Raw genomic sequence first — 25349 nt, 5'->3', positions numbered from 1 at the left:
CACACACACACACACACATTTTGATCTTGTTCTTATTATGCACATATTTTATTTGAAGTTGCATTTGCATCGAGTAATTTTGCCTGTTAACTAAACCAACAGCAGCTTTTGGCTAATTTAGAGAAGTTTTATGTGAACAGATTTCGGAAAAGAATAGAATTCATCTGCACTGATTACAAACACGAGAGCAGTCCAGTGTGTTTAGATTTATTTGGATGATTTTGGTTGAATTCTGTTTGAAGGTAAAGATGTATGGGAGGTTCAACTGATGACTCTTTAAAACAGATTCACTGTGAATTCAGAAATCACCTGCTCAGTTTTGTTCATATACAGTGTTTCAGTCTGCTTTTGTAAAGACATTAAACAAATGTATATTTTTGGATGAAAAGGGTGTATTTATACTTTTTAATTACAAACAATATCAACATTGTACAATAATTAAACAAGACCCTTAAAAGTTAAAACTTTAAATAATGAAAGAAAAGTTTTTTTGTTTTTAGACTGATGTTATCCATTTTCTTTCCCTTAAGCTTCTTGAGACTTCTTTTCTCTCTGTCTGCGTAGTTTAACGAAGGCCTGCACATCTCTTTCACCTTTCCTGGCCTCAAGTAACTTCAAGATATTGTCACCTATAAAACACAACCGATAACATGATGTCATATTGAATCTCTAGATACCATAATAGCCTAAATCTAAATGGCATAAAGAAAAAATCGTCACCCTATACTCAGCTGTTCTTCCAACCGTGTATAATTTTATTATGAAACTAAAGCTGTTTGGCAGAATTTTCAAACTGCTCTTTTCTATGCAAGGAAAATGGATGGTGTTTTATGCTGCCAAGCTACAAAAAGGACAATACGTTCCATAGAAGTTGTCCTTATATCTTGTGCGCTATATCCAATGTCTTCGGAAGCCATTCGAGACTTGTGTAAGGAACCGACTGAAAATTAAGTCACTGTTCACTGATAATCTTCCCCTCTGCTGTAGCTCTCAAATCTCATTTGCGGTTGAGTATATTCAAACTTACCATGATAAAATCGGGCTATGACACAGAGCCAATGGTGTTTACCATCAATAACATGGCACGACACATCTGAAGGTGCCTTAAGTGAGCTCCAGTGAGAAGGATATTATCAGTGAATAACTACGTATATTCAGGTCGCATCGACTCATTTTCTGGTGCTTGATTGTGCTTTTTTGACCTTTTAAATCTTGGCAGTATAAATCACCAATTACTTTTTGTTTTATGCACAGCAGAAGTTTAGGATTCCACTTTACACCTATATTGTTTTATGGAAGAAATAAATTAATACAGGGACAACTATTCCTTTAAACGCTATATGTTGACAGTTAAAGTGATCTATGTGGGGAAATTTTGCCATTTGAGTCAAAACATAATATGGTTTAAAATTAAACAAAAACATGTATACTTGTAATGTTATACAAGTATTGGTTATCTGACTGTTAATGTTGAAAATGGGGTGCATATAACAGGAAGTGACGTACCATTGGGTTTGGGGTGCATCAGAGGTAGGCGGATCTGTGCAGGTGTAGGGTTATTGTCTCCGCCCCCAACTCCAGGCACCGCCTTCAGAGAGAGGAACGCCTCTCCTTCGAAGTCATCACTGCTTAAGGTGTCATGGTCCAGCACTGTCACCAACAGACATGCTCCCGGAAACTGACACTGCTCTAATGTAATGAGACTGTGCCCCCCAGAGGACAAAAATAACATTACAACCAGAATATAAAATATGGTGTATAGAGTGAATCTCAAAACTGTTAAGATCAAGTCAGTTCTATCCCCCTCCTTAAGGGATAGTTCACCCAAAAAGTAATAATCTTGGCTGATTTTGGAGTGATGCCATCTGTCCAGTTTAAAATACAGGACAAATCGCATTAATTCGATAAGTGACGCAACTTTTCATCCTTTTTTTTTTTTAATCCCGTTTTCTCCCCAATTTGAAATGCCCATGTTCCACTACTTACTAGGTCCTCGTGGTGGCGCAGTTACCTCAATCTGGGTAACCTGGGTTGCTGTGCATGACAACATGGAGACTCAAAGCACATGGAGGCTCATGCTATTCTCCATGATCCACGAACAAAGTACAATGCGCCCCATTGAGAGTGAGAACCACTAATCGGTGACTCTTCCCTCTCAAGCAACCGAGCCAATTTGATGGCTTAGGAGACCTGGCTGGAGTCACTCAACACACCCTGGATTCAAACTCGTGACTCCAGGGGTGGTAGTCAGCGTCAATACTCACTGAGCTACCCAGGCCCCCGTGACTATTCATCCTTAAAAAACAGAACGATCCCATATCTTACGAGAAGTGTGGCAACCCTACTCACACCTATTATATTGCTTCTGAAGATATGGAATGATATGGATTATGTTAATGTTTCCTTTATGCGATTTGTGGTGCTACTAAAGTCTGATCACCATTCAGTCATACACACCTGGGATGGCATGAGTGTGAGTAAATGAGAAGAGAATTTGGGTGAACTATTCCATTAATGCATTATGACCTCACATGATTTAACAATGAACAATTGCTTTTATAAATGAACATTAACCAATTTTAATAAATGCTGTTATAAAAATATGGTTCATTGTTATTTAATGGTTACTGATGCACTTATTAGTGTTAACAAATAGAACCTTATTAGTTAACAGTATTGAGCATCTAATGAGAATCATCATTCAGAATATTCAGAAATACAAAGAATTACTAATAAAATAAAGAGTAAAACAACCTTATTACAGAAATGAGAATCTGAGGGGAAAATGTGCATACATTTATTTAAAATAATGTCAGAATGTAAAAAAAATACAAATAAAATCCTAATAGTCCCTACAAATAAGCTTCATTTTCTATGAGAAAAAAAACAATGTGACCTGGACAAGTTTTTGTTTGATTCACCCTAGAAGAGCTTAAAAATGTGATCATAGTTGGACATTAAAAAGCAAGTATTACATATAAAATGGCCTAGATGTCATTGCCTTACAAGAAAGAACTTTGTAGGATATTTGATTTGCAACTAAAACTGCAAAACTGGTGTTGTATTTAAAAGTGGTGCGTGTATTTACGCACAATTCGAAGGACTCTTCAAACAGTGGGTTGAGATCACAGTTCTTGATCTTTGTGGAGCGTGACTCTATCGCAGGGAACACATGCTTTGGTTCTAGAGAGAGCTGAACAAAAGGATCACTGGAACCTGTAAAGGACGAGACAATAAAGTTTGATAGAATGAACAAGGATATACACAGAAAGTGCCCCAGAATGTGTCCACTGCATTAGATAATCTATCAAACCAACTGGCATCTGCAAACAAATAAGGCTCGACCATTTCTCAGAACTACTGTAACTTCAGAACTAACTTCTTTTTGTTTCATGGTTTGAGTGAAAATTCTGCTTGTGCTAACTTTCTTAAAAATAAATTCCACTTGGTTTTGTATTTTTCTAACGCAATGACTTCAAGGAATATTCGGTGTACAACACATGTTCAAGCTGAAGTTCAATCAACAGTATTTGTTTTATTAGAAAAGAAAAAATTACATTACAGTTTTCGGAGGGTTTAAAGGCAGAAATGTGAAACTTATTATTTTATGAAAGCGCTTGTTTGAATTCTTCTGTTAAAACGTATGTATTAATTGAGTTGCAAAGTTGTTTAAATCATTGATTTTACAGTTTTAGGATTGTACGTGTTACCTTGTAATGGAAATGAAGTTGTAAAATTGGAAATATCTTTATGCAGAAAAGGTTAATTAGCTTTTTCCGCACTAAAATCATGTTAACACATACTGTTTATGTCTTGTGTCCATACTTTTAAAACAGTGAGTATTCAACATTTACGGATAGGCCCCATTAGCCGGTTTTTCCACTGTCAGGCCAAATTAAGGCGTGCTAGTGTGTGTCAAGGCCAGTTGCATTCCCACTGCCATTTCCAGCACTTAATCGTGCCTGCTCTTGGCTTATTTAGGACCAATGGCTTTTGGCCCGCCAAGTTTAGCAAGACATGTGTGCTGCATTTCATTCATGTTGGATGTGGGATATTCCTACCAGAATTCTAAGAACTCCAACCATAAAATTCCATTGCCAGATGCTTGGAAAATTACAATTAAACAAACAAAACTGCAACACTCCCGTTAGCATGACAGGGGATTGGCTGTTTCCCAACCCTACTAATAAACAATGCTGCTACGCTAGCATTTGTGCTACAGGTGTACGAACATCAAAAGATAGTTTAATTTACTGTTTTGTTAGGAACTTTGACTCATTGATCGATATCATTTAATAAAAGTGAGTTTATCACTAACTGGCCATTGTATTAAGTGTGGGTTTTAGGGCAACGCTGTAGGGCTTTTGGCCCAAAGATGGGAATGCAGAGCGTTTTTGGTCTTGCGGCTCATTGTCCGAGGCTATTGACTCTGGCTGACCAGTTTATGGCCCTGGCTCGCACTGGCACGATAGTGGAAAAGCGGCTATTGACTTCCATTGTATGTGCATCACTATAATCAAAATTTCTACCTTTTTTTAAGAAAAGGGACAAGTCGACATACCTTTTTGTGTAATTAGCATTATGCCACAAATGCTGTCAATTGAGCTTAACTTGTATTGAACCCAGAAGATTACTTTAAGTGTCCAAAAACTTTTTAGAGCCACTGTATTCTGTTAGGAACATACCGTTTCACTTACTACCAGCATATTCAAGGTTGCAATTGAGTCAATTTCTCCTTCCTCATGTCATTTATAATGTTCTTTTTATTTTCAAATGCTTTGACAGTTACCTGCATTAAAAAAAGAAAAGAAAATGTATTTGTCCTCTCACCATTTGAGTCGAGAGGGGTGAGGTTGACAGCGTTGAGCACCTCTACATGCAGTTTCTGGTCTAAGCGTTTGAATGAAGTGATCAGAGTGACGGCTCCATATTTCTCTCCATTGAACACTTTCTGTTGAGAATGTAACCAATAGAAGTTCGATAACACATACATGCAAACACCTTGCTGGGTGTTATGGGTGATTTCATGCACTATGTACTGACCTGTTCGCACACTTTTCTCTCAAAGAATTTCTCTATCAGCTGATTACAGTTTAAAGAGTTCTGTGATAGGTGTGCTCGCAGTGTCTAGGGAAACAAAATTGAAAGAGAAATGTTAGAGTGGAAAATAAATATAAAAACATAAAAAGTATGAACAATGACTGACCTTATATTCATCAGTATGTAGTGTCTCAAGAGTAAGTCCATTCCCTTCAGCATGAAAACACTGTTCTAAACACTGCCAATAATGGAGAACAAACATATAAAGCATAATTTTAAATATGTGAAGACAATATGAGTGGTGCTTGCCAAAGTCCCTTTCAAGGCAAGATAGGCCAGCTTTGGAATGCTCCCAGGGAACTATTTTCTATGGATACAAGCGACATAAAAGTACAAGTCCTATCTACTTGAACGGAGAAAGACCTAAATCCCCAAAACGGTTGGCCAAGAATATAATCAAATAACACATAGACCTCATTCAAGCTAGCGCTATTTTTGATTTTTAATGGGGATGACAACAACTGTAGTGTACTGTAGTTTAAAGTGTTTTTGGATCATTCTGCTGACAAATCATTGATAAAATATGTGTCCAAGAACATTCAGTATACAAAGAACTCCAGACAACATGAGTAAAAGTATGACATGAGTAAAGTCTATCCCACTCAGCCGCATTGTCATTCCCATTAATAATCAAAGATGGTGCTAGCATGAATAAGGTCTATTTCTAATTAGCAGTCAAATCTGATAACAACAATATTTACATAAATTGTGTTTCTTTAGCTAAGATCATGCTAAAAAAAAAAACGATTTTTCGGTTCTGCTAATACACATACTCGTTTTCGAGTCGACTGACAGGCAATGTCTTTATCTGAAAAGTAATTTTACCTTTAAGGCGGTAATTCCTTTTCTACATCCGCCATATTGGCCGTTCCATTTTCTCCCATTCATTTTAATACAAGTGCTCCATCCCAGGCTAAATAGTCTCTGTGCTTGCCAATGCAAAACTTGTCACCTTGACGCTAAGGTGTTGTGGGTGGTTGCTAGGATGTTTCTATGAGGTTGTTATGGCGTTCTAAGTGGTTATTAATGTGTTACTGTTTGCAAAGTGGTTACTTACTGGTCCAGGTCCAAGAGCCCACCAACAAGTCTCTGTGATATACTGGTTACTATATATGTTTTATAAGGAAAAAATCTAAATTCTGATTGTTTAGAAAAAAAACTGATTTAACTGACCTGCAATGTGTACAGTAATCTCTGAAAGTAAACCAGGTTACTGTCCTCCTGTTGAGACATCTGATGCAGAATCTTAATCGAGTTCACCCACAATGGGGTAAGAAGACTGATAGTGAGAGAGAATGACAATCAAAATGACGTATTTCATGTTTTTAAAATGTAGTTAAAAGTCAAATATAACAGTACAGATACAGTCATACTTAATATATGTGTGAAAGAAATTGTTAATATACCTGTTAAAATTTTCCTGTACCAGATTTTCATTCATATACTGAAGTTCTGTCTCCAGATATTTCATTAAAGGAGCCACAGCCTGAAGACAAGAGTCTTACACTCAGTACTTTAAAGATAATGGCACTGTATACATCAAGCTGATGACACTAAAAACATTAAAAGCTAGAAAATATAGGCCTTACCTCTTCTGTCGATCTAGAGGGAAGCCTATGACGTGTAGCCATGTTGCCAACATGTGTCTCAATATCTCTTTTCAACTATATACAGAGAAAACATACATGGTATAACATGCTTTGGCTGTGTATTTTGTCAGCATTTTTGTGTACTGTAGTTTGCTTTCTCTCACAGAGAAACAGATATCTTCACTGAGGACATCCTCAGGAAGAGCTCAAGTAGATGTGACAGATTACTTTAATGCACTCCACAACTATATGAACCAGTGAAATTAAAACTGAAAAAATCCTAAGACTAATTCCAGTAATACTTTACATAAAAGTATAACTTTTTTTTTAACATAAAAGCAATTCAGTGAAATAAGGTAAAACATTGTCTTGTGGAAGGGCTCTAAACTGTCCAGCTTAAGGTCTGTAATGGTCAATCGTTTGAGTTTGGAAGCCTTAAAGGGATAGTTCACCCAAAAATGAAACTTCTCTCTGAAAGGTCCTCACAATGCAAGTGAAAGAGTACCAAAAGTTACAATACCTTCTTCCCTAGTGTGTCAACCGCAGAGCGGATCTCTCGGTTTAGGGCGGACTGTGTGTGTTGCAGCTGTGAATGAAGTGTGTTCTGGAACTGAGCCTCTCCAATCACATGCCGTGTTTGTTCCTGAAGCCTCTCCCAGTTTATTTGCTGTGGTAGACGTGTCAAAACAGTGTGAAGATGCTCCAGATCATTCACCACTACACATAGCTGGAGATACATAAACCAGGAAGAGATAAAAATTACAACAACATTCAGATGGTCATAGAAATCAGATAAAAATACTATGCAAAGCTAAAGACCACATACCATATACTACAAACGAGACACAGTTCTGGTTCTGAGACCAGTTTTCTTAAGAGCTCCATTAATTCAAAAACACTGTCAGTTAAGCCAATTAAGTGATTAGGCAGCAAGACATTTTTGGATGCAGCCATTAAAAATCACACACCAATAGAGATTCACAATACAGTATTACACCAATTCAGTAACACATGTGAGCTTCACAATTTTGGCACCCATTCACTTGCATTGTATGGACCAAAAGAGCTGAGATATTCTTCTTAAAATCTTAATTTTTTGTCCTGCTGAAGAAAGAAAGTCATACACATCCGGGATGGCATAAGTGTGACTAAATGATGAGAGAATTTCTATTTTTGTGTGAATAATTCCTTTGAAGCCTGATGTGGCCCCTGTACCAAACAAATGCTCTACCCTATTTATTGTGCGTGCCATGACATGCCAAATTACCCTTCTTTTTTGTGTTTTTTTTTTTGCATTCCTTGCTTTATTTTGAACATGTTTTATGCACAACAGTAACTCTCTATCAACATTAAGGGAAATTTAGACATTACACATAAACTGATTTTAATGTAATTGTTTCATACATTATGATATAAAATGGGGATCATTGTATTGAAAATAACTTTTTCATCTTTTAATTTCTGTAATCATGTCGCCCTTTTATTTTTATATTTTCCATCAGATTCATGTAGTGTTTACAGTATCGCAGATAAGTGATGTATTTTAAAAGTTGTCAATCACAAACACGTATAAAATACCTATGTTTTTTATTCTTTCTGGTAAACAGCCATAAAAGCGAATGTAAATTACGGTATGTATGCTACATTTTTAAATTGCAGCATTGAGTTTTTATTATAAAGGGGCATAGCTTTCACAACTCATTACTCAAAACTCACTACTCATGAGTAATTTTAAATGAGCTACTCTTTTACTCTTACTTGAGTAGTTTCTAGGACAGGTACTTTTACTCTACTCAAACCAATTTGTTTTAAGAAGTAACAGTACTTTTACTTGAGTATTATTTTTCAGTACCCCTTTCCACCCCTGCAGCCCAGTTCTTTAACCACTATGCCATACAACATATTTTCAAGAACACTAAACCTATGATCACTAACCACTATGCCCAGTCTCAGACATCAGGCAGCAAACATACAAAAACAAAAACAAAAACAAAAAGCTTTACATGAGCTTAGATGCAAAAAACACAGAATGGGAGTTTGACCTGAATGTGGTTTTCTCTCATCGCCAGCTCACCATATTTATAGCACTGCCATGATCAGAGCCAACAGAGAGTTCTTTCACTCGAGCCTTCAGCATCTGACAGTATGTTGACGCGATCTTACACACATCCTGTAAAATAAATAAATGAATAAAACGCAAGAAGCACACATTTAGAGTGGAATTATGTGATAACATTATATAAAACACATTGCATATTCTAAATTCATGCATCTAACAGTTTAATGAAATGCTAAAACAACACAAAAAGGGTTACGCCTACCTCGGTGAGTTTGACCATAAGCATGAAGGCCTCCTCTGGGTCAGGCCAGCTCAGCTGTTCCCAGAGCTGTGCGATAGGATGTAAACATGCCACAATGTCCACTGCAGAAGAGCTGTGCTTGATGGGAACTGTTCCGGTTTGCAGTGGCTGCAACTGCAAGAGAGAAAGAATGTGCTCCTGAGTGTGTATTAGACAAGCAGCTGCTAACATTACATGGAACATGCATGTAAAAAATAAAGTTTGCTGTAGGCCTAAATTACTGACGATTTTTGACAGATAATCATAGGCATGTTTGGTCAAAACAGCTCCTTAAAGGTTTTCAAGTGCAGTTTTCAAATGACACATTTGTTATGTGACAGTTGTAGGGTTAGTACACATTTAGACAATAAATATTAAATGTAATTCTACATCTTATAGTTGGCATGCACAACCCCATATCTCCATAATCAAACATTTCTGAGGGACACAGGAAATTCAATGAGAAAAAAAAAAAAAAGGATGTGACTGGATCTTGAAAAGTGGCCTCTATGGGTAGTTGGAGGGGAGGAGTTTAAATATAAGTGGGCTTGGTGATGTCAGCCTATAAGAAAAGCTGTTTCAGAGGTGGAGCACATTATTACATATTGATAAAGATAAGGAAGACAAAGGTTTTTTTTTCCCTTTACAATAATTTGCTAAGATAAATTGAGTTCAATAAGACTAGGAATGTGCTCTACGTTTGTAAATAGTGCTGATTTTGAATTCATAATGACTTTAAATGAGCTGAAATATCTAGCAAGAACCAATAACAGTTAGTTCTGCTTGACGCGCTGCTCACACACCATTGGTGTGTGAATGTGTGTGCGAATGGGTGAATGAGAAACAGTGTAAAGTGCTTTGGTAACCTCTAAGATTAAAAAAGGCACTATATAAGTGCAGACCATTTACCATTTAAAGGAATAGTTCACCCAAAAATGTAAATTCTGTCATCATTTACTCACCCTCATGCTATGCCAGATGTGTATGACGTTCTTTCTTCTGCTGAACACAAACATTTCAAGAAGAGTATTTAAACTCTGTATGTCCTCACAATGCAAATGAATGGTGAACAAAATTTTGAAGCTCCAAAAATCACATAAATTCAGAATAAAAGTAATCCATACGATTCCAGTGTTAAAATACAGTATATGTCTTTAGAAGCGACAGGATAGGTGTGTGAGAAACAGATCATTATTTGAATCCTTTTGTACTATAAATTTCCTCCCTACCCAGTAGGTGGCGATATGCATGAAGAGTGCGAATTGTCAAAAACAAAAGAAGAATGTGAAAGTGAAAGTAGAGCTTTATAGTAAAAAAAAGACTTAAATATTGATCTGTTTCTCACCCACATTTATATTGCTTCTGAAGATATGGATGTAACGCCTGGAGTCATATGGATACATTTTATGCTGCCTTTATGTGCTTTTGGAGCAACAAAATTTGGTACCATTCACTTGCATTATGAGGACCTACAGAGCTGAGATATTCTTCTAAAAATCTTTGTTTGTGTTCCATAAAAGAAAGTTATACACATCTGGGATTTACCTTTACATTTATGCATTTGGCAGACGCTTTAATACAAAGTGACTTACAGTGCACTTATTACAGGGACAATCCCCCCCGGAGCAACCTGGAGTTAAGTGCCTTGCTCAAGCACACAATGGTGGTGGCTGTGGGGATCGAACCAGCAACCTTCTGATTACCAGTTATGCCCACTACGCCACCACCACTCATAGGGATAGCATGAGGATGGGTAAATTATGAGAGAAAAAACATGACATCGTCTTTCCCAGTGTTGAACGCCAGTTTCAGATTGATGGCCGTACCTGATCCACCTGTACAGCCTTTTTCACCCTCTCCAATGTGGTGCTAAAGGCTTTGTTTAACCAGTATGGAAGTGCATCTCTGAAGTTCTCATGGAAACTTGTAAGCTGCAGCAACATCCCTCTGAACAGAGCAATTAAACGTCATATGTCTTTGGTGTTTAGTTATTTGTGATCTAAATTACAGATGCTCAGAAATACATGAGATTACAGTTAACAGATTTCAAAACTGTTATTATGCAAATGTGACGATTCAGGGGTCACGGGTGATTGTGAGACTAAAAAGTGCAGCCAAAATGCATTAAGATAAAACATTAACATTGGTGAATATCTGACCTTTTTTGTAAGCAGGTTTTGTCTTTGTGTATTGCTTGTAAGGTAAGATACACAGGGAACAGGCTGTTTGCCAGCAGCTGATCCATTTGATTCCCCAACTGAGAGAAGGTATCTTTTAACTCATCAGCCAACTGCACACAAGTACAATAGTTATATGACAACTGTTACAGTACATCTATTGATCTGAAAGAAACACTGAACTGAGAATATGCAATGGTTTTGATGTATATCCCTGATTCTCACCAGCGAGTCAAGCCTATGGTAAACCACAGTGAAAACATCCAACTGCACTGCACTGGAAAAAGAAAGAAAATTAATTGCTGATCCAATGGCTAGAAGTGTCCATGACCTGACTAAAACACAACAGAAAAGGAAGAAGCAAGGCTTGTATCCAAGCTAAATGTATTTAAATTATATTATATATACAAAAATGAGTTTAAACTGACTAAATGTTTTATTATTCTTACCTGAGAAACACCTTGTTCCAGACATCTTTACTGAGCCGGATGTCTTCTTGCACTTCTCCAATCAACCTAGAGAGGGCGCTGACTGTTTCTAACAGATCCTGTCAAAGAGTGCTCAGAATTAACCTACAGTACACTCACAGAAGCACAGTATCTGGAGATGGGCAAAGTTAATGCAACATACAATAATACGAAATATAGAATAAATAATATATAATCTGTATGAATATAGAAAATTTATTTCTTACCTTAGTCATGGGCTGATGTAAACCTTTTTTTATGTTAAACCACTCTACTGTGCCAGTCTGGAATACAAAGAGCATGCTTGAAATGACTGGATGGCATAACTTTCATCATCACCATCATTTAAGCTAATTTTAAAGGTGCACTCAGTAACTTTTGTCTTGTGTCATCTTGGACCTACACTGACACCTAGCGGCTTGGATGCAGCATCATTTAAAATGAATAGTTTTCAGTTTCAGATACCATTTTAGAAAATGAATATTCACAGTCAGCCATGATTACTATAATCAATGAGTGTAAGTGTCAAATAGCAGGACGGTTACTTAGAAAGTAGGCTGATCATGTGACTCTAACATGGCAGCCCCCATGTGCGTATCCTCTGCATATAGACTAAAACTGCTTTTATAATGACTGGAGTCTTCACTGTAATGTCAAAGGTCATGATTTCCTGCATATATTGCAAAATTGCATTTCATGTCTTTAGAAGTTAATATTTTTTTAATGAGAAATACACAATATTTTGGACATGTGCAAACAGGGATTTTCATTTCGCTTTAATATATCTCATTTTTATTTTCGGTACTCACAGCAACAGCATCGGTGACCTCAACATGTAAGTCAAATTCAGCAGGATTGAGCTTTTGAAACGCTCGAGTTTTACAGATCTGGACAAGAACTCTACAAACACACACACACACACAAATGCATTGAAATACATTATGAGAGATTTGCATAATGACATAGATAAAAATATTATTAATAATTAATAGATCATTAATGTTATGCGTGATTGTATGTGTGTCCCCGCTATAAAAGAAAGGTAGGTAGGTAGTAAGATAAATAGATCAGCCAATGGTCCCTATGAGGAAAATTACTTAGTAAATAAACTAAATCATGTTTTGATGAAAGTCCCCACCAAAACTGAAAAACAAAAATGTGTGTTTTACCTGAGCAGTGTATGCAGTCGTGGTGTTGTTTTGGGGGTTGGTGGAAAGATGTCTCTGTATTTGGACACTAAGCAGAGCCCATACTGCAGAAACCCATGTAGAGAATCACCTAGCTCCTGTTTCTGTAACCACACACACACACACACACACACAACGAACGTCATCATGATCTTTGTATGATCATTGTAAAAATGTAAACTTAATACTAAAACTTAGACCACGCTGAAACACAGAACTGTTTTTGTGTAACTGTACATGACAATACTTATGAAATGTCACTCTTTCTTGTAAAAGCAAAAACTGCACCAAATTAACTGCAGCTCATTGGAAAGAAAATCCCAAGTGGGATTTCCCTACTCTGTTGTTTCTCCTACACAACAATGATATTCAATTTAAAGCAAATGAAAAGAAAAATTTAGAAAATACCCCAGTAACCTCACATGTCTCCTCTAGAGTTTCAACATATCTCAAAATGTGCTCAGATTTGCTAAGATACAAAAGTTTGCAATCAAACAGATATCAATATGATTTTTTTGTCCTCAAAGTCTTCCAAGACCAAATTATCTGATCTATGCAATCCAAAGTAATATAATATCACTATACTCTTATTCAACAATTGTCTCATTTGTGTTTATTTATTTATTTTCCTAAGGAATTTTAGGAGAAAAAGTTATGTTAATGAAACATAACTGAGCTCACTATTAAGAGCTATGAAAGAGATTTCCTTTGGGTGAGGCTTTGGCATGATGACAGTTCATCAACTCTTTGACCATTACTGTGGTTAAGTGCTAACACATCATATGATATTGTTTCAACATAACTGTTCGTGATGTACTGTCGAAATTATTTTCTAATTCTGTGCATCTACACCCACTCTAAAAACTGTTGAAATTTCATATCACATGGGCAAAATATTTTGCAAGAATTACTAACTTGTTGTTGGGGGAGTTCCTGTTGGTCCCAGTGATACTCTATACTGGTCAGCTGCTGAAAAAGCACCATTGAGTCCACCTCCAGGTTTTGGTACAGTTTACTGTATGCCACCCACTTCCTGTTTAGGCCCACAAACAACCCACACATATGCAAAATAAATTTAAATTAATCAGCATTTATTCCATTCGTTACTTGTAAACTGCACTCTGAAAGGCATAAGAGTCATTATTGAGTTCAACTGAGTTGAGAGCCACTGAGTTGTATGTTGTAGAACAACATATAAGTGTAAAAAACATTATTTTCATTGCAACCTAGTCTCAATGAATCATGTTACTATACTGTACCTACATTTTTGCTAATAATTTTTTGTGGCTATTTCATTTCTAGTTCTATTATGTTTCACAGCAGTTTCCTGGTGAAATAAACAAGATGCACTACAACAAAATGTTTATTTGATGCACTTTTATTCACTTTAATACAAATTACAAGTAAAACGGTAGATATAACATGTACTTTTCGTACTGTTCCTCACACTAGGCACTCACAATATAGCATGACTTGTAAGGCAAAACAATTTAATGTTTGTATTACAAAAACAGCTATATTTACAAGCTTGTTCAAGCGCACAGTAGCTCAGTTGATAGAGCGTTGCACTTGCGATGCAAAAGACCAGTGCACGAGTCCTGATGAGCACATGAATCGATGCATCTGCTGAATGTGTCACAGAAGCACCACAAAATGGTATGGTTGCTTCAGCAATTGCTTTTTTCATCTCAGATTTGCATGTAGGCTATGTTACTATCATTTGGGTTTAGGTTTAAGGTTTAGGGTAGGAAGGTAAGTTCTGTTAATTTCAAACTTGATAGAGCATTAATCCCAGGTTCAATACAAGTTAAGCTCAATCGACAGCATTTGTGGCATAATTTTAATTACCACAAAAATGAAGCAATTGTGTTCATTATTTTGTTAAAACAGTTTTTTGATTTTTTTGCTGTAAAGTACCATTTTTACAGTCAGTTTGATGAAATGACATTGTCATGTCAACGAAGTTAAAATTGGCTATAACTTTACACAGAAAAGTGCCTCACTGTAACCCAGATTTTTGCTTTTTTTAAAGAAAAGGTGCGGCCAGTCGAAATTTGTTTTTGTGGTAATCAATATTATGCCACAAATGCTGTCGATTAAGCTTAACTTGTAATGAACCTGGAATATTGCTTTAAAAACCATGACATGTGCCATGTTGGTGCTTACGCCAAGTCTTGAAGAAAAGGTGAAATGTCATTCTGAGTGGCGTAGTACTCGAGTAGGGCCGTCCCCTCCCCACACAGCTCTCCTTTCCACGGGTTACTGTCCTGAGGGGTAAGAATCGAGTAAGATTGAAAAAGAGAAGGAGGTGGCGTGATGGGGAAATTTAAAGCTGAACAAAGGAGGGTAGTGCAAATGCCAGCACATGGAAGGTCTTCTATGCTGCAGAATGTCAAGAGCAATCTGTTATCACTGTCTGGTTTCTAACAGATATACAGTTTAACCTTTATGGTAAACAGAATAAAATATTTAAACAGTATTGCATGGCAGGCAATGCTTTATGACTGAGCTGGAAACTTCCTTAACGGGAGGGTAAAACAGTCATTTGTTGAGTAAATTAACTGGATCTACATATATGGTCTACAGAAACATGTATAAATGTCTCATTTAACTCTCTGTTAAGTTTGATCACAAAGGCTTTCTGACAGAATAGAAAACATCATACCACAGCAGCTCTCATATTACAGAATCATTGAAAGCATTCATTATCTTCTCATCAATACGGTCTCTTTTCATCACACACGGATGACGGGTACAGTACAAACTTTCAATGTGAGGTGGGAATGTACCTGTTGCTTAGAGATGTAAGCTTGAACAAACTGTTGCAGGATGCCACAGTAGTTCACATAATGACTCCGTCCAGGACTCAAGGTTTCATCTCGCTGTCAATCATAAATCAACCATTAGAATAATGGCTTTATAAGTGTATTTAAGTCAGTTAATCTTGAGTAAATGCAGTACTTCTCTGGTTTGGTCTGGATATGTAAAGGCAGTCTACAAATTCAGCATTTTTGTGAGTTTAAGAAATGTGCTCATTAATCAGACAAAATGCTATTTTGTATCTTGTCACTGACATTGTGAATAACATTGCACATGAAAATAACTGCGCATTTAGGTTCAGTTCTCAAAAATTACAAGATGAACTGAAAACAAATGTCTCAACTGTGAGTTTCACAGCTGTGGGCATTCACACAGTTGCACTTCATTTAAAAAAAGAAATATATTTTAAAATCACACTTCATAATTTCTTTGCAGGAAATTTGGAACAAAGAATACACATTGTGCAATGCTTTTATAACATTTACCAGTTAACCAAACATACACCACAGTGTTTGAGCACTGGCAAACTTTATTCAGTCCTGGGCTGTTAATTAACACAGGGGAAATGCAAAGCTCTCACTTCTTTATGAATGAATTTAAGCTGAAGATGGCACTGTCCTCTGTCTGGGTATGTCTCTGTTCGGGGCTCCAGGGTGTACCAGTTGTCCTCTGTGCAATGCAGGTCCTGTCAACAACATTCAAATGTAAAGCACAACAGGTAACAAACATACATAAAAACGGGACAGGTAAGTCCTAATATATAGAAATCGAAAATGATCCAATCTTGACCAGTGTGATGCACAATACCTTTAATTTTAGAACAACATTCCCCAAAAAATCATCCTGGCCTTTCTCCTTTTTTGCATCTTTTATCATCCTGTCAAGAAATTCATAAAATGAAATGCCAACACAACTTTAAAGACATTGGTCATGTGTTTGGATTAAAGGTTTTTAAAGTGTGTTATATATAAATCGTTAAATGATTTAAACCTTTTAAGTCCATGGATGTTTGTGCAAAACTCATCCAATTTTTGCACCAGTGACACCTCCTCGTCTTTGTCCCTTTAAAACAAAAGTTTTTGTGATCCTTAGAATAACATCATGATATAAAATATACAGTACAATATTCAGTGTTGGGAAGATTACTTCTGAAATGTAATCCAATACTGATTACAAATTTCATGACTACAATTGTAATTTGTAATGTAATTTTTTTAGATTAAACTTTTATATAATGAAATCTGATTACTAGGACGCTTGATGAAAATCTAATCATTAGAGCTGAAGTGTGTTAAATGTGTTAAAATACTTTATCCCAGCTTACTATGAAGTGTCAACTGCAAGTAAGGCACTCCTCGGCTGAATTCCTCAAAAACTGTAAACACTGTGGGCTCTATTTTGGAGAGAGTGCTTATCCAATTTTTGTGAAAGCGTTAATCCTAAGTGCAATTTTCACGCCAGTGCAAAGCGCAAGTGGGCGTGGGTGGGAGTGTTTGCGCTGTCGCTGGGTGTATGCACGCAAACTGTGGCTTTATTGTAAAAATGTTAACATTTTCATCACTTACCACATCTCAATGTGGAAATTGGCACTTGAGATGTCCACAAACTCCCTAAAAGAAAGCAAATGTGCAAAATGATAAATACATTTTTAATTCATGCTCAAAATGCATTAAAGTTTAAAATATTGCAGGAACAGCTGGTCAAATTCTCTAAAAAAGCTATAGAATTTTTAAGTGAGTTCTGTGTACTCACAGTTTGAAGGTCTCGTCCCAGATGGGGTTGAGTGTCTGTTTCTTTATGTTTGTCTGGAACACCTGCCCTTTAGCTGAGTCCCGCACTACTGCTTTCTGGGGTTTATGTGAAGAGACGCCACTTTGAGAATTTTGGTTTTCATGTAGCATTGACAGCAGGCAGTATGGATCACTGAATCCTGTTATAAAAATGGGTGAGATAAATGTAGTCAAATGTCTATATACAGTTTTTTGCATCTTTTTTAAAAAGTTTTTTCAGTTTTTTTTACTTTTAATCTTTTTTGCAAGGATACGTAAATACATTCATGCCGTTCTGTATTTTATGCATACTATACAGTGAATTGAACAACCCTCACTCATCAAAACAAATAAAATCTTACCACTGATGTCTTTCCCAAGAATACCCTTGGCTTGTTTCACTGTAACCATCAGGCAGTAGTCTGGATTCTAACCATGGAGAGATTTACATAAAATAATCCAGCATATACAGTAATAACATAAGCAACATCATGATATAGAGGCTGAAATAACATACATTCACTTATAACGTGGCTCTCTGGAATACTTCATTCTGATTGGTCCACTGCGGCTCTGTGCAGTCAAATATATATATTTGACATATGTATACATATTTGACTGCACAGAGCCGCAGTGGACCAATCAGAATTAAGTATTCCAGAGAGCCACGTTATAAGTGAATGTATGTTGTTTCAGCCTCTATATCATGTATATATATATATGATTAATACAGTAGCTTTACTAGTTTCAGGACTCATCTCTCATGTTCTTATTATAGTAAAATAATTTAAACTCCATATATCCATTTATTTATCAATTTGGTAAGTAGCTGTGTAAGTGGAATGATGTTCAGTCAGCCAGTCATTAATGCAAAATAAACCCCATCAGGTAGTGGCATAGCCAATGCTGGGTCGTGGTGGGCTTGGGTCCACCCAAATAAGACCCAGGCCCACCCAGAATTTTATTTTATTATTTGACTTCAAATATATATTAAAAAAGTTTTGAAAATGCATAAATTCTGATTTCAGAAAGCGTGAAAGAACTGTTTGAATTTGCCGCTTCTCTATTGTTAAGGAGAATTTAAGAAAGGAAAGATATTGGTCAAAAACTTACCCAAAAGTAATTTCCTGGCTATGCCCTTGCCTTCAGAGTTATACAAGAAGACCCTGTCAGGTGTCAGGGTTTTGATCACCATGTCAGGGTTTATCTGTTGCAATTACTGGCTGACTACATCCTGTACAAATTATTAGATTATATTATTTCACAGTGATTTATGTTCAAATTAATGTTGACACTATTCTTACCAATGAGCTTTGGACTTTTTCACTTAAGCTTTCATGCTCTGCTTCTGTCATAGAAAATGCCTGTGTGAGAATGAATATTTCAGACTCAAAAATCTATAACATTAATTGACACTACTAACAGATTTTCAGGAGTGAAAAGTGTGTGCGATAGTATGTACTGGTTTACCTCTCTGATGTAGTCTTGTAACTGCTTGGCACTGTATTTCTCCTTTGTGTGAGTTTTTCCTAATCTGTGAGTGATTGTGTACAGAAGTTCCTTGTACAGTGGTTTGAGCTGCAGGGACAATCATGGTCAGTATTCGAAACAGCTCATAGGACATACTTGAAAGTTGTCGGTAACCGGTTAGATCATTACCTCCATCTCTTTATGTTTCTTCTCACTCTCCTCTGGGTTCTCTGTGTCCTTAAAATCCTTAAAGATTATAATATAGCAAATATACTTATTATTCGTCATTTTAAATGATAAAAAGTCCTCCACTCAAAAATCAACCTGGCAATGTTAGAGTTTAAATCACTTTTAGATGATTAGCCCTTTAAAAAGCGAAAAATATCATGAGTGATTAGAGAATGAACAATTCTATACCTTTCTATCCTTCCATCTTCTGGTCATGCCAATTCTACGTGCAGGGGAGGCCTGGTATTTCAATTCAGTTTAATTATTTAATTCCAAAATAAAATATAAATTGTTAAATTTCAACAAATAAAATAAAAAGGAACCTTCATACCTGCCTCTGTCGGATCCTACTGGACCCTGAACTTTCCACATGAGCCTATGGGAATAAATAAACAAAGAAAGAGGAAATAAAATGAAAATAAAATTACTGATGGAAGATTTGGCAACTTTCAGGCTGGAAATTGTATTGTTAAACAACATGCAAATACTTGTTGTTTGCAGACATGTATTTAAACAGAAATCAACTCGGGTTACATGTGTAACCCTTGTTCCCTGAAAAAAAGCGGAACGAGATGCTGCGCTTTGCTAAGCGCTTTTGGGAACAATCCTGCATTGTGACCAGCTCTGAATATGTGTGTAACACGTCAATGAACATTGACCGGAAATTTATAGCCTTGGCTGGTGAGATTATTAGATACACCTGTGGCCAGGCTATAAATAGAGGCGTCACCAGCGTGTCGTCAGATATCTTTTTCTGAAGAGCAGTCCTGGGATGTCCCAGTGCGGCAAAGAAGCACAGCATCTCGTTCCGCTTTTTTCAGGGAACAAAGGGTTACACATGTAACCCGAGACGTTCCCTTTACAAAAAGCTTCACTATGATGCTGCGCTTTGTTAAGCGCTTTTGGGAACGCAATACCCACGGCGCCCCCCTGTTGCGACCCCCATAGCAGACAAATAATTGCCCTGACTTACGCCACTGGCTAGTGCGGTGGACATAAGTCTGAAGGGCACGGACTGGGCAGAGTCTGTGAAGTCTTTCCTGCTCCAGCGTTAAAAACGGCGGGGAGCAGGAGTCTTCCAGAGTGACAGGATGTAGTGTCGAAAAAGGCACCTTAGGAACGTAGTCAGGATGAGGATGCAGAATAGCTTTGGCCATACCTGGGGCAAATTCTAAACAGGCCGGCAAAACAGACAGAGCCTGTAGATCCCCAATCCTCTTAAGAGAGGTAATCGCCATAAGAAAGACAATCTTGAGAGTCAGAAGTCTGTCAGATGCTGACTCTAGAGGTTCAAAAGGGGTCTCAACCAGACCCTCCAGGACTATTGCTAAGTACCAGGAAGGAGTTCTGATCCTAACAGGAGGCCTCAGTTGCATGGCTCCACGAATGAAGCGAGCGAGTAGAGGATGCCTCCTCAAAGGCACCCCGTCCATCAAGGCGTGGCAAGCAGAAATGGCGGCCACATAAACCCTGAGAGTAGCAGGGCATATGCCTGCTGACAGTTTTTCTGCAGAAAGTCCAGAACTGAAACAATTTGGCAGTTAACTGGATCTGCACCATGTGAACTGCACCACTTTTCGAAGACACCCCATTTATTGGTGTAGATTCTTCTGGTAGAGGGAGCCCTCGCACTAAGAATGGTCTCGATAACCTCAGTTGACAGCCCTCTGTCCCTCAGTTGGTACCCTTCAGGGGCCAAACATGAAGTTTCCACAATTCGGGCCAGGGATGAAATATCGTCCCCTGCGCCTGAGACAGAAGGTCCCTCCTGTCCGGAATCGTTCAAGGCGAGCCGTCGAGGAGAGATATTAGCTCCGAGAACCATACCCTGTTCAACCAAGACCCTTGCTGGCGAACTCTGGCCAAGACTCCAGGGAGCAGAGAAACCGGGGGAAAACACATACAGATGCATTCAGGGCCATGTATGCGCCATCACGTCCAGACCCAGGGGGGGGGGGGCTGGGTGACTCTGGGTGAGTGAGAAGTAGAGGAGACATTGCGCTGTTCATAGAGGCAAAGAGGTCCTCTTCTACCCTGTAAAATCTCACCCAGATTTGTTCCACTACATAGGGGTGGAGTTTCCACTCACCCGTCGGTATTTGTCTGGACAGTAAATCTGCTCCCACATATGGGCATCCAGGGATATAAACTGCCCTGAGTGACAGGGGGTTGCCCTGGGCCCCAAGGAGAATCCGACGTGCCATAAATTTAGCTGACGTGAACATTTACATTTACATTTATGCATTTGGCAGACGCTTTTATCCAAAGCGACTTACAGAGCCCTTATTACAGGGACAATCCCCCTGGAGCAACCTGGAGTTAAGTGACTTGCTCAAGGACACAATGGTGGTGGCTGTGGGGCTCAAACCAGCATCATTCTGATTACCAGATTACCAGTTATGTGCTTAGACCACTACACCACCACTCCGAACGTGAACGTGGACCTCCTTGATGGTTTATGTAAAAAAGACTACCGCTGTATTGCCCACCCGCACCAAGACATGGTAGCCTCTGGAGGAAGTATTTCATGGCCAGAAATAACGGCATCAACTCGAGACAGTTACTGTGACAACCGAGCTGATGACCCTCCCATCCCCTTGAGCTGGATGACCACTTAAGACCGCTACCCAGCCCGTCAGGGAGGCGTCTGTCGTTAGCAACCTGCGACGACGAGACGCACCTAGAGTGGGACCCAAGGTAAGAAACCGGGGTCTGAACCACATAGCAAGGGAATGAAGCATGCGGCGTGTAACCCTTAGTAGCCCTAGGGGACTGGCCCTTGGATGAAATCCCCTGGCTTTTAGCCACAGCTGAAACAGTCTCATATGGAGCAGGCCCAAAGGGATCAACGTGGACGCAGACGCCATTAGACCTAGTATTTGTTGATACTGGTGAACAGTGCAACCTTGACCTAGCCTGAGTTTGCTCAGGGTGTTCTGAATGGACGTGATACGAGCGGGAGACAACTGTGATAGGTGATTCCCCCCAGATAGGTGATTCCCCGGGTGGGAGAGAGAACGCTCTTTGACGTTGAGTCTCAGACCCGGAGAAACCAGATGAGCTAAGACAATATCCCTGTGCTGAACTGCCAGTTCTTGGATCTGCGCTAAGATCAGCCAGTCGTCTATGTAATTCAGAATGCGGATGCCCCGGAGTCGCAAAGGAATGTGCGGGGTGATAGGGCTAGGCCAAATGGAAGAACCCGACACTGGAAGGCTTCGTCCCCGAAAGTGAACCTCAGGAACTTCCTGTGCTGTGGCAGAATTCCAATATGGAAATATGCGTCCATGAGATCGATCGTGATCAGCCAATCGTAATGTTGGATCTGAGACACGACCGTCTTGACAGTTAGCATCTCGAACTTGAACAACTTGATTACAAATTCTAAATCCTAGCAGAGGAAAGAAAGTTTCTGACAGGCTTGTGAGACACATAGCACAGTTTGCTCTGAAGAAAACGGATCTGACAACACGCTGGTGACGCCTCTATTCATAGCCTGGTCACAGGCGCATCTAATGATCTCACCAGCCGAGGCTATAAATTCCGGTCAGTGTTCACTGACGTGTTACACACATATTCACAGCTGGTCACAATGCAGGATTGTTCCCAAAAGCGCTTAGCAAAGCGCAGCATCATAGTGAAGCTTTTTGTAAAGGGAACTTTATTCACAGATGTAGATTAATGGCATAATAACTCTACATTGCACTTGTTTGAATGACAGTGTTTTTTTCTTAATATTCCAAAATAGCTTTAAAACAACCAGCTTGTGAAACTGAATAATTCAGGAAATAATTGTGCATGGCATCTTTTGTGATCAGTTATCATCACAAACGCAAGTTTCCAAACAGAACATGCCCATGTAAATATGTGAAGGATGGCCTGTCTCCTCTGGTGCACTTCCTTATTATTAGCAATAAGGAAACTTCATCATAGTGATCCACCAGCATGAGTTTGTTTGTTATTAAAGTGTGAGATCACTTTGTTATTGTCTAAAGTTTAAAGGGAAACACCTTAAAGGAATATTCCCTTTATTATTTTGGAAAATGAAAAGGAACAAAACAAGCGCTACCGATTGATGGAACAGATACTGATAGCAATGATCCTATTTTTCGTATCTAATATATTTTACAAGGCTGTGTTGTACATATTTATATCTGATAGCACTACTTAGGATGTGGAGGTAGCACTGCACCAGACTTAACTCTATATGTAAAAAATATGTTATAAAATTGCAATGTTTTGAGTGTACTGACAACTATTAATATGTGACCTGCTCTATGTTTGGTTTCACTTTGACCCAGAAGCACTTTTTTAGCTTAATGCACTCAAATAAAAAGGGAAAGTTTTAGCTTTTTAATTATTTAATTTGGCAGTTACCAAGATATACTTATGTTGGCTAAGATTTCCTTTTTTACTTAAGTGCATACAACTCAAAGTTTAAATTGTCAAAAGTTATATTTTATGAATTAGAATAAATGCATTTATATAATTTATATACTAAATAAAAAACTGTGACAAATACTAACCTCTTTAGGGGGAATAAGTAGCATTTCCCCATGTGTGGATGCCCCATCTTGGACTGGTACCATGTTTTTAGCAAGCTCGTTTTTACAGCTGTTTCTGACCTACATATGAAAGATAGTCCTCAACCGATTACTCAACCCTTCTTAATACTAGATATATAATGTGAGTGTATAATACTACCTGTTTCTCTTTTTTGTCGTTTCAAAGAGTCAAACGTCTCAATAAATACAAGCAGTTTCTCGTGTAGGTTGCGGAAGTTGTCGTTTCCTGTACAAAACTTAGATGATTCTTCATATTTCAGAAGCTGTTACCACTCTTCTTGTTCTTTCAATCCATCTTCCTTCCTCTCTCACCACATGCATATATATACCACTCTCTCTTCGTCTTTGTGTATATAGCCACAGTTTAAATCACCACAGCACAGTCATGGTTGGTTATTTTCAGACAGGATGCTGTTTTCTCATAGTTTCCATGGTTTGACACATCACCCCTCTGTAGTTATATAGGACAAATATTTTGCACCATTTGATGCAGTTGGTCTTTGTAATGCACGAGGAGTTCTGGTGCATATCGACAGATAACATGCAGTAATATATGAAGAACACTGCTGATTTGCATTATGAAGAGGAAAAGATTTCCAACCGCAGAGCAACAATCGTGTGGAACTCTGTTGGAAGAAAATCAATGGGAGATGTAAAGAAAGATATGTCAGATAAATTTTGCTTCTAAAACATGTTATCTTTTACATTGAAACTAGATTAAAAATGTAACACAAACTTTAAAAAAGGAAGATCATGAGAACTGTTCTTCAAGTAATGGCCAAGTTCTCAAGAAGTTCTTCAAAAAGTTTAAAGTTCTCTACTGAACTTAATAAAATGACTGGAAACAAAAATCAAACGGTTCAAAAGAAGGACCATATGTATTCACAACATTGAATAAAATAATGCTGAACTACAATATGTCCACTAGGTATAATTGCACAATTTGTTTTTCTATCATGCATTATTTTGCATGTGGAGAGTGTGCATTGGCTGCACGCCCACAGCAAAAAAATTGTTGATGGAAAAAATGGTGGTATTTGGAAGTCCCTGATATTGTTTATTGATCCTATAAAGATTTACTGACAAATTCTATCTAATTTATGGTAATTTTAATTGTAGTCATTTAAATATCAATTCAGTCTAATTATCAATACAATTACAAAACAATTTTCATTTTAAATTTCATTTATTTAACTTATACAAATGAAGTATCTAGTTTTTGTTTTTTATTAAATAATAATCAATTCAATTTGAAGTAATTTTGTTATGAAACTGATATGCATAAATCTAAAAATATGTTTTGGAGTTACTGTAATCACACACAAAAATAAATGCTGTATAATATGCAAGTGCTACATCTTGTGGTCAAATCGAAAATGAGTTTTTGCATCTCAAACGCAACACAAAAACACACAGATTGGCATCAAATAAGGAGTTTTTTTTAAAGGTTAAGGTAAAAGCACACTGTGCACTGGTAAATATTGCTCATCCATCCCTTTATTCCATCCCACGTGTGTCGAAGGCTACCACTCTAGTAACATTGTGTTGAGCTGTATTGTTGTTTATGTTTTATATATCATATTTTATAGTATATCATATTTTATGTTGGATTGTTTATTGCATTGTTTTGATGTTTAA

The 25349-nt window shown here is 37.7% G+C and overlaps 1 protein-coding gene across 1 annotated transcript; it reads right to left on the bottom strand.

Moving 5' to 3' along the window:
• Window positions 1-490: 490 nt before the first annotated feature.
• Window positions 491-24117, bottom strand: unc13d (unc-13 homolog D (C. elegans)). Its single transcript, XM_052112535.1, has 35 exons — window positions 23851-24117; window positions 23673-23771; window positions 19478-19522; window positions 19336-19386; window positions 19108-19164; window positions 18919-19026; window positions 18753-18812; window positions 17811-17877; window positions 17432-17609; window positions 17245-17289; window positions 16670-16741; window positions 16487-16556; window positions 16260-16364; window positions 15649-15741; window positions 15026-15126; window positions 13775-13892; window positions 12842-12963; window positions 12482-12572; window positions 11900-11956; window positions 11655-11752; window positions 11431-11482; window positions 11188-11318; window positions 10855-10975; window positions 9011-9163; window positions 8764-8859; window positions 7210-7416; window positions 6690-6764; window positions 6507-6586; window positions 6274-6379; window positions 5207-5278; window positions 5044-5127; window positions 4831-4951; window positions 3093-3216; window positions 1507-1703; window positions 491-629 (listed from the first exon to the last, which is right to left on the bottom strand). Exons 2-35 carry the CDS (start codon window positions 23733-23735, stop codon window positions 526-528), a joined length of 3324 nt encoding a protein of 1107 aa, XP_051968495.1. The 5' UTR covers window positions 23736-23771; window positions 23851-24117; the 3' UTR covers window positions 491-525.
• Window positions 24118-25349: the final 1232 nt, after the last annotated feature.

This window comes from Xyrauchen texanus, chromosome 40 (assembly GCF_025860055.1).
Source record: "Xyrauchen texanus isolate HMW12.3.18 chromosome 40, RBS_HiC_50CHRs, whole genome shotgun sequence".
Lineage (NCBI taxonomy): Eukaryota > Metazoa > Chordata > Actinopteri > Cypriniformes > Catostomidae > Xyrauchen > Xyrauchen texanus.
Note: the sequence above shows the minus strand (reverse complement) of the source record. Positions and strands in the feature narration are given on the sequence as shown.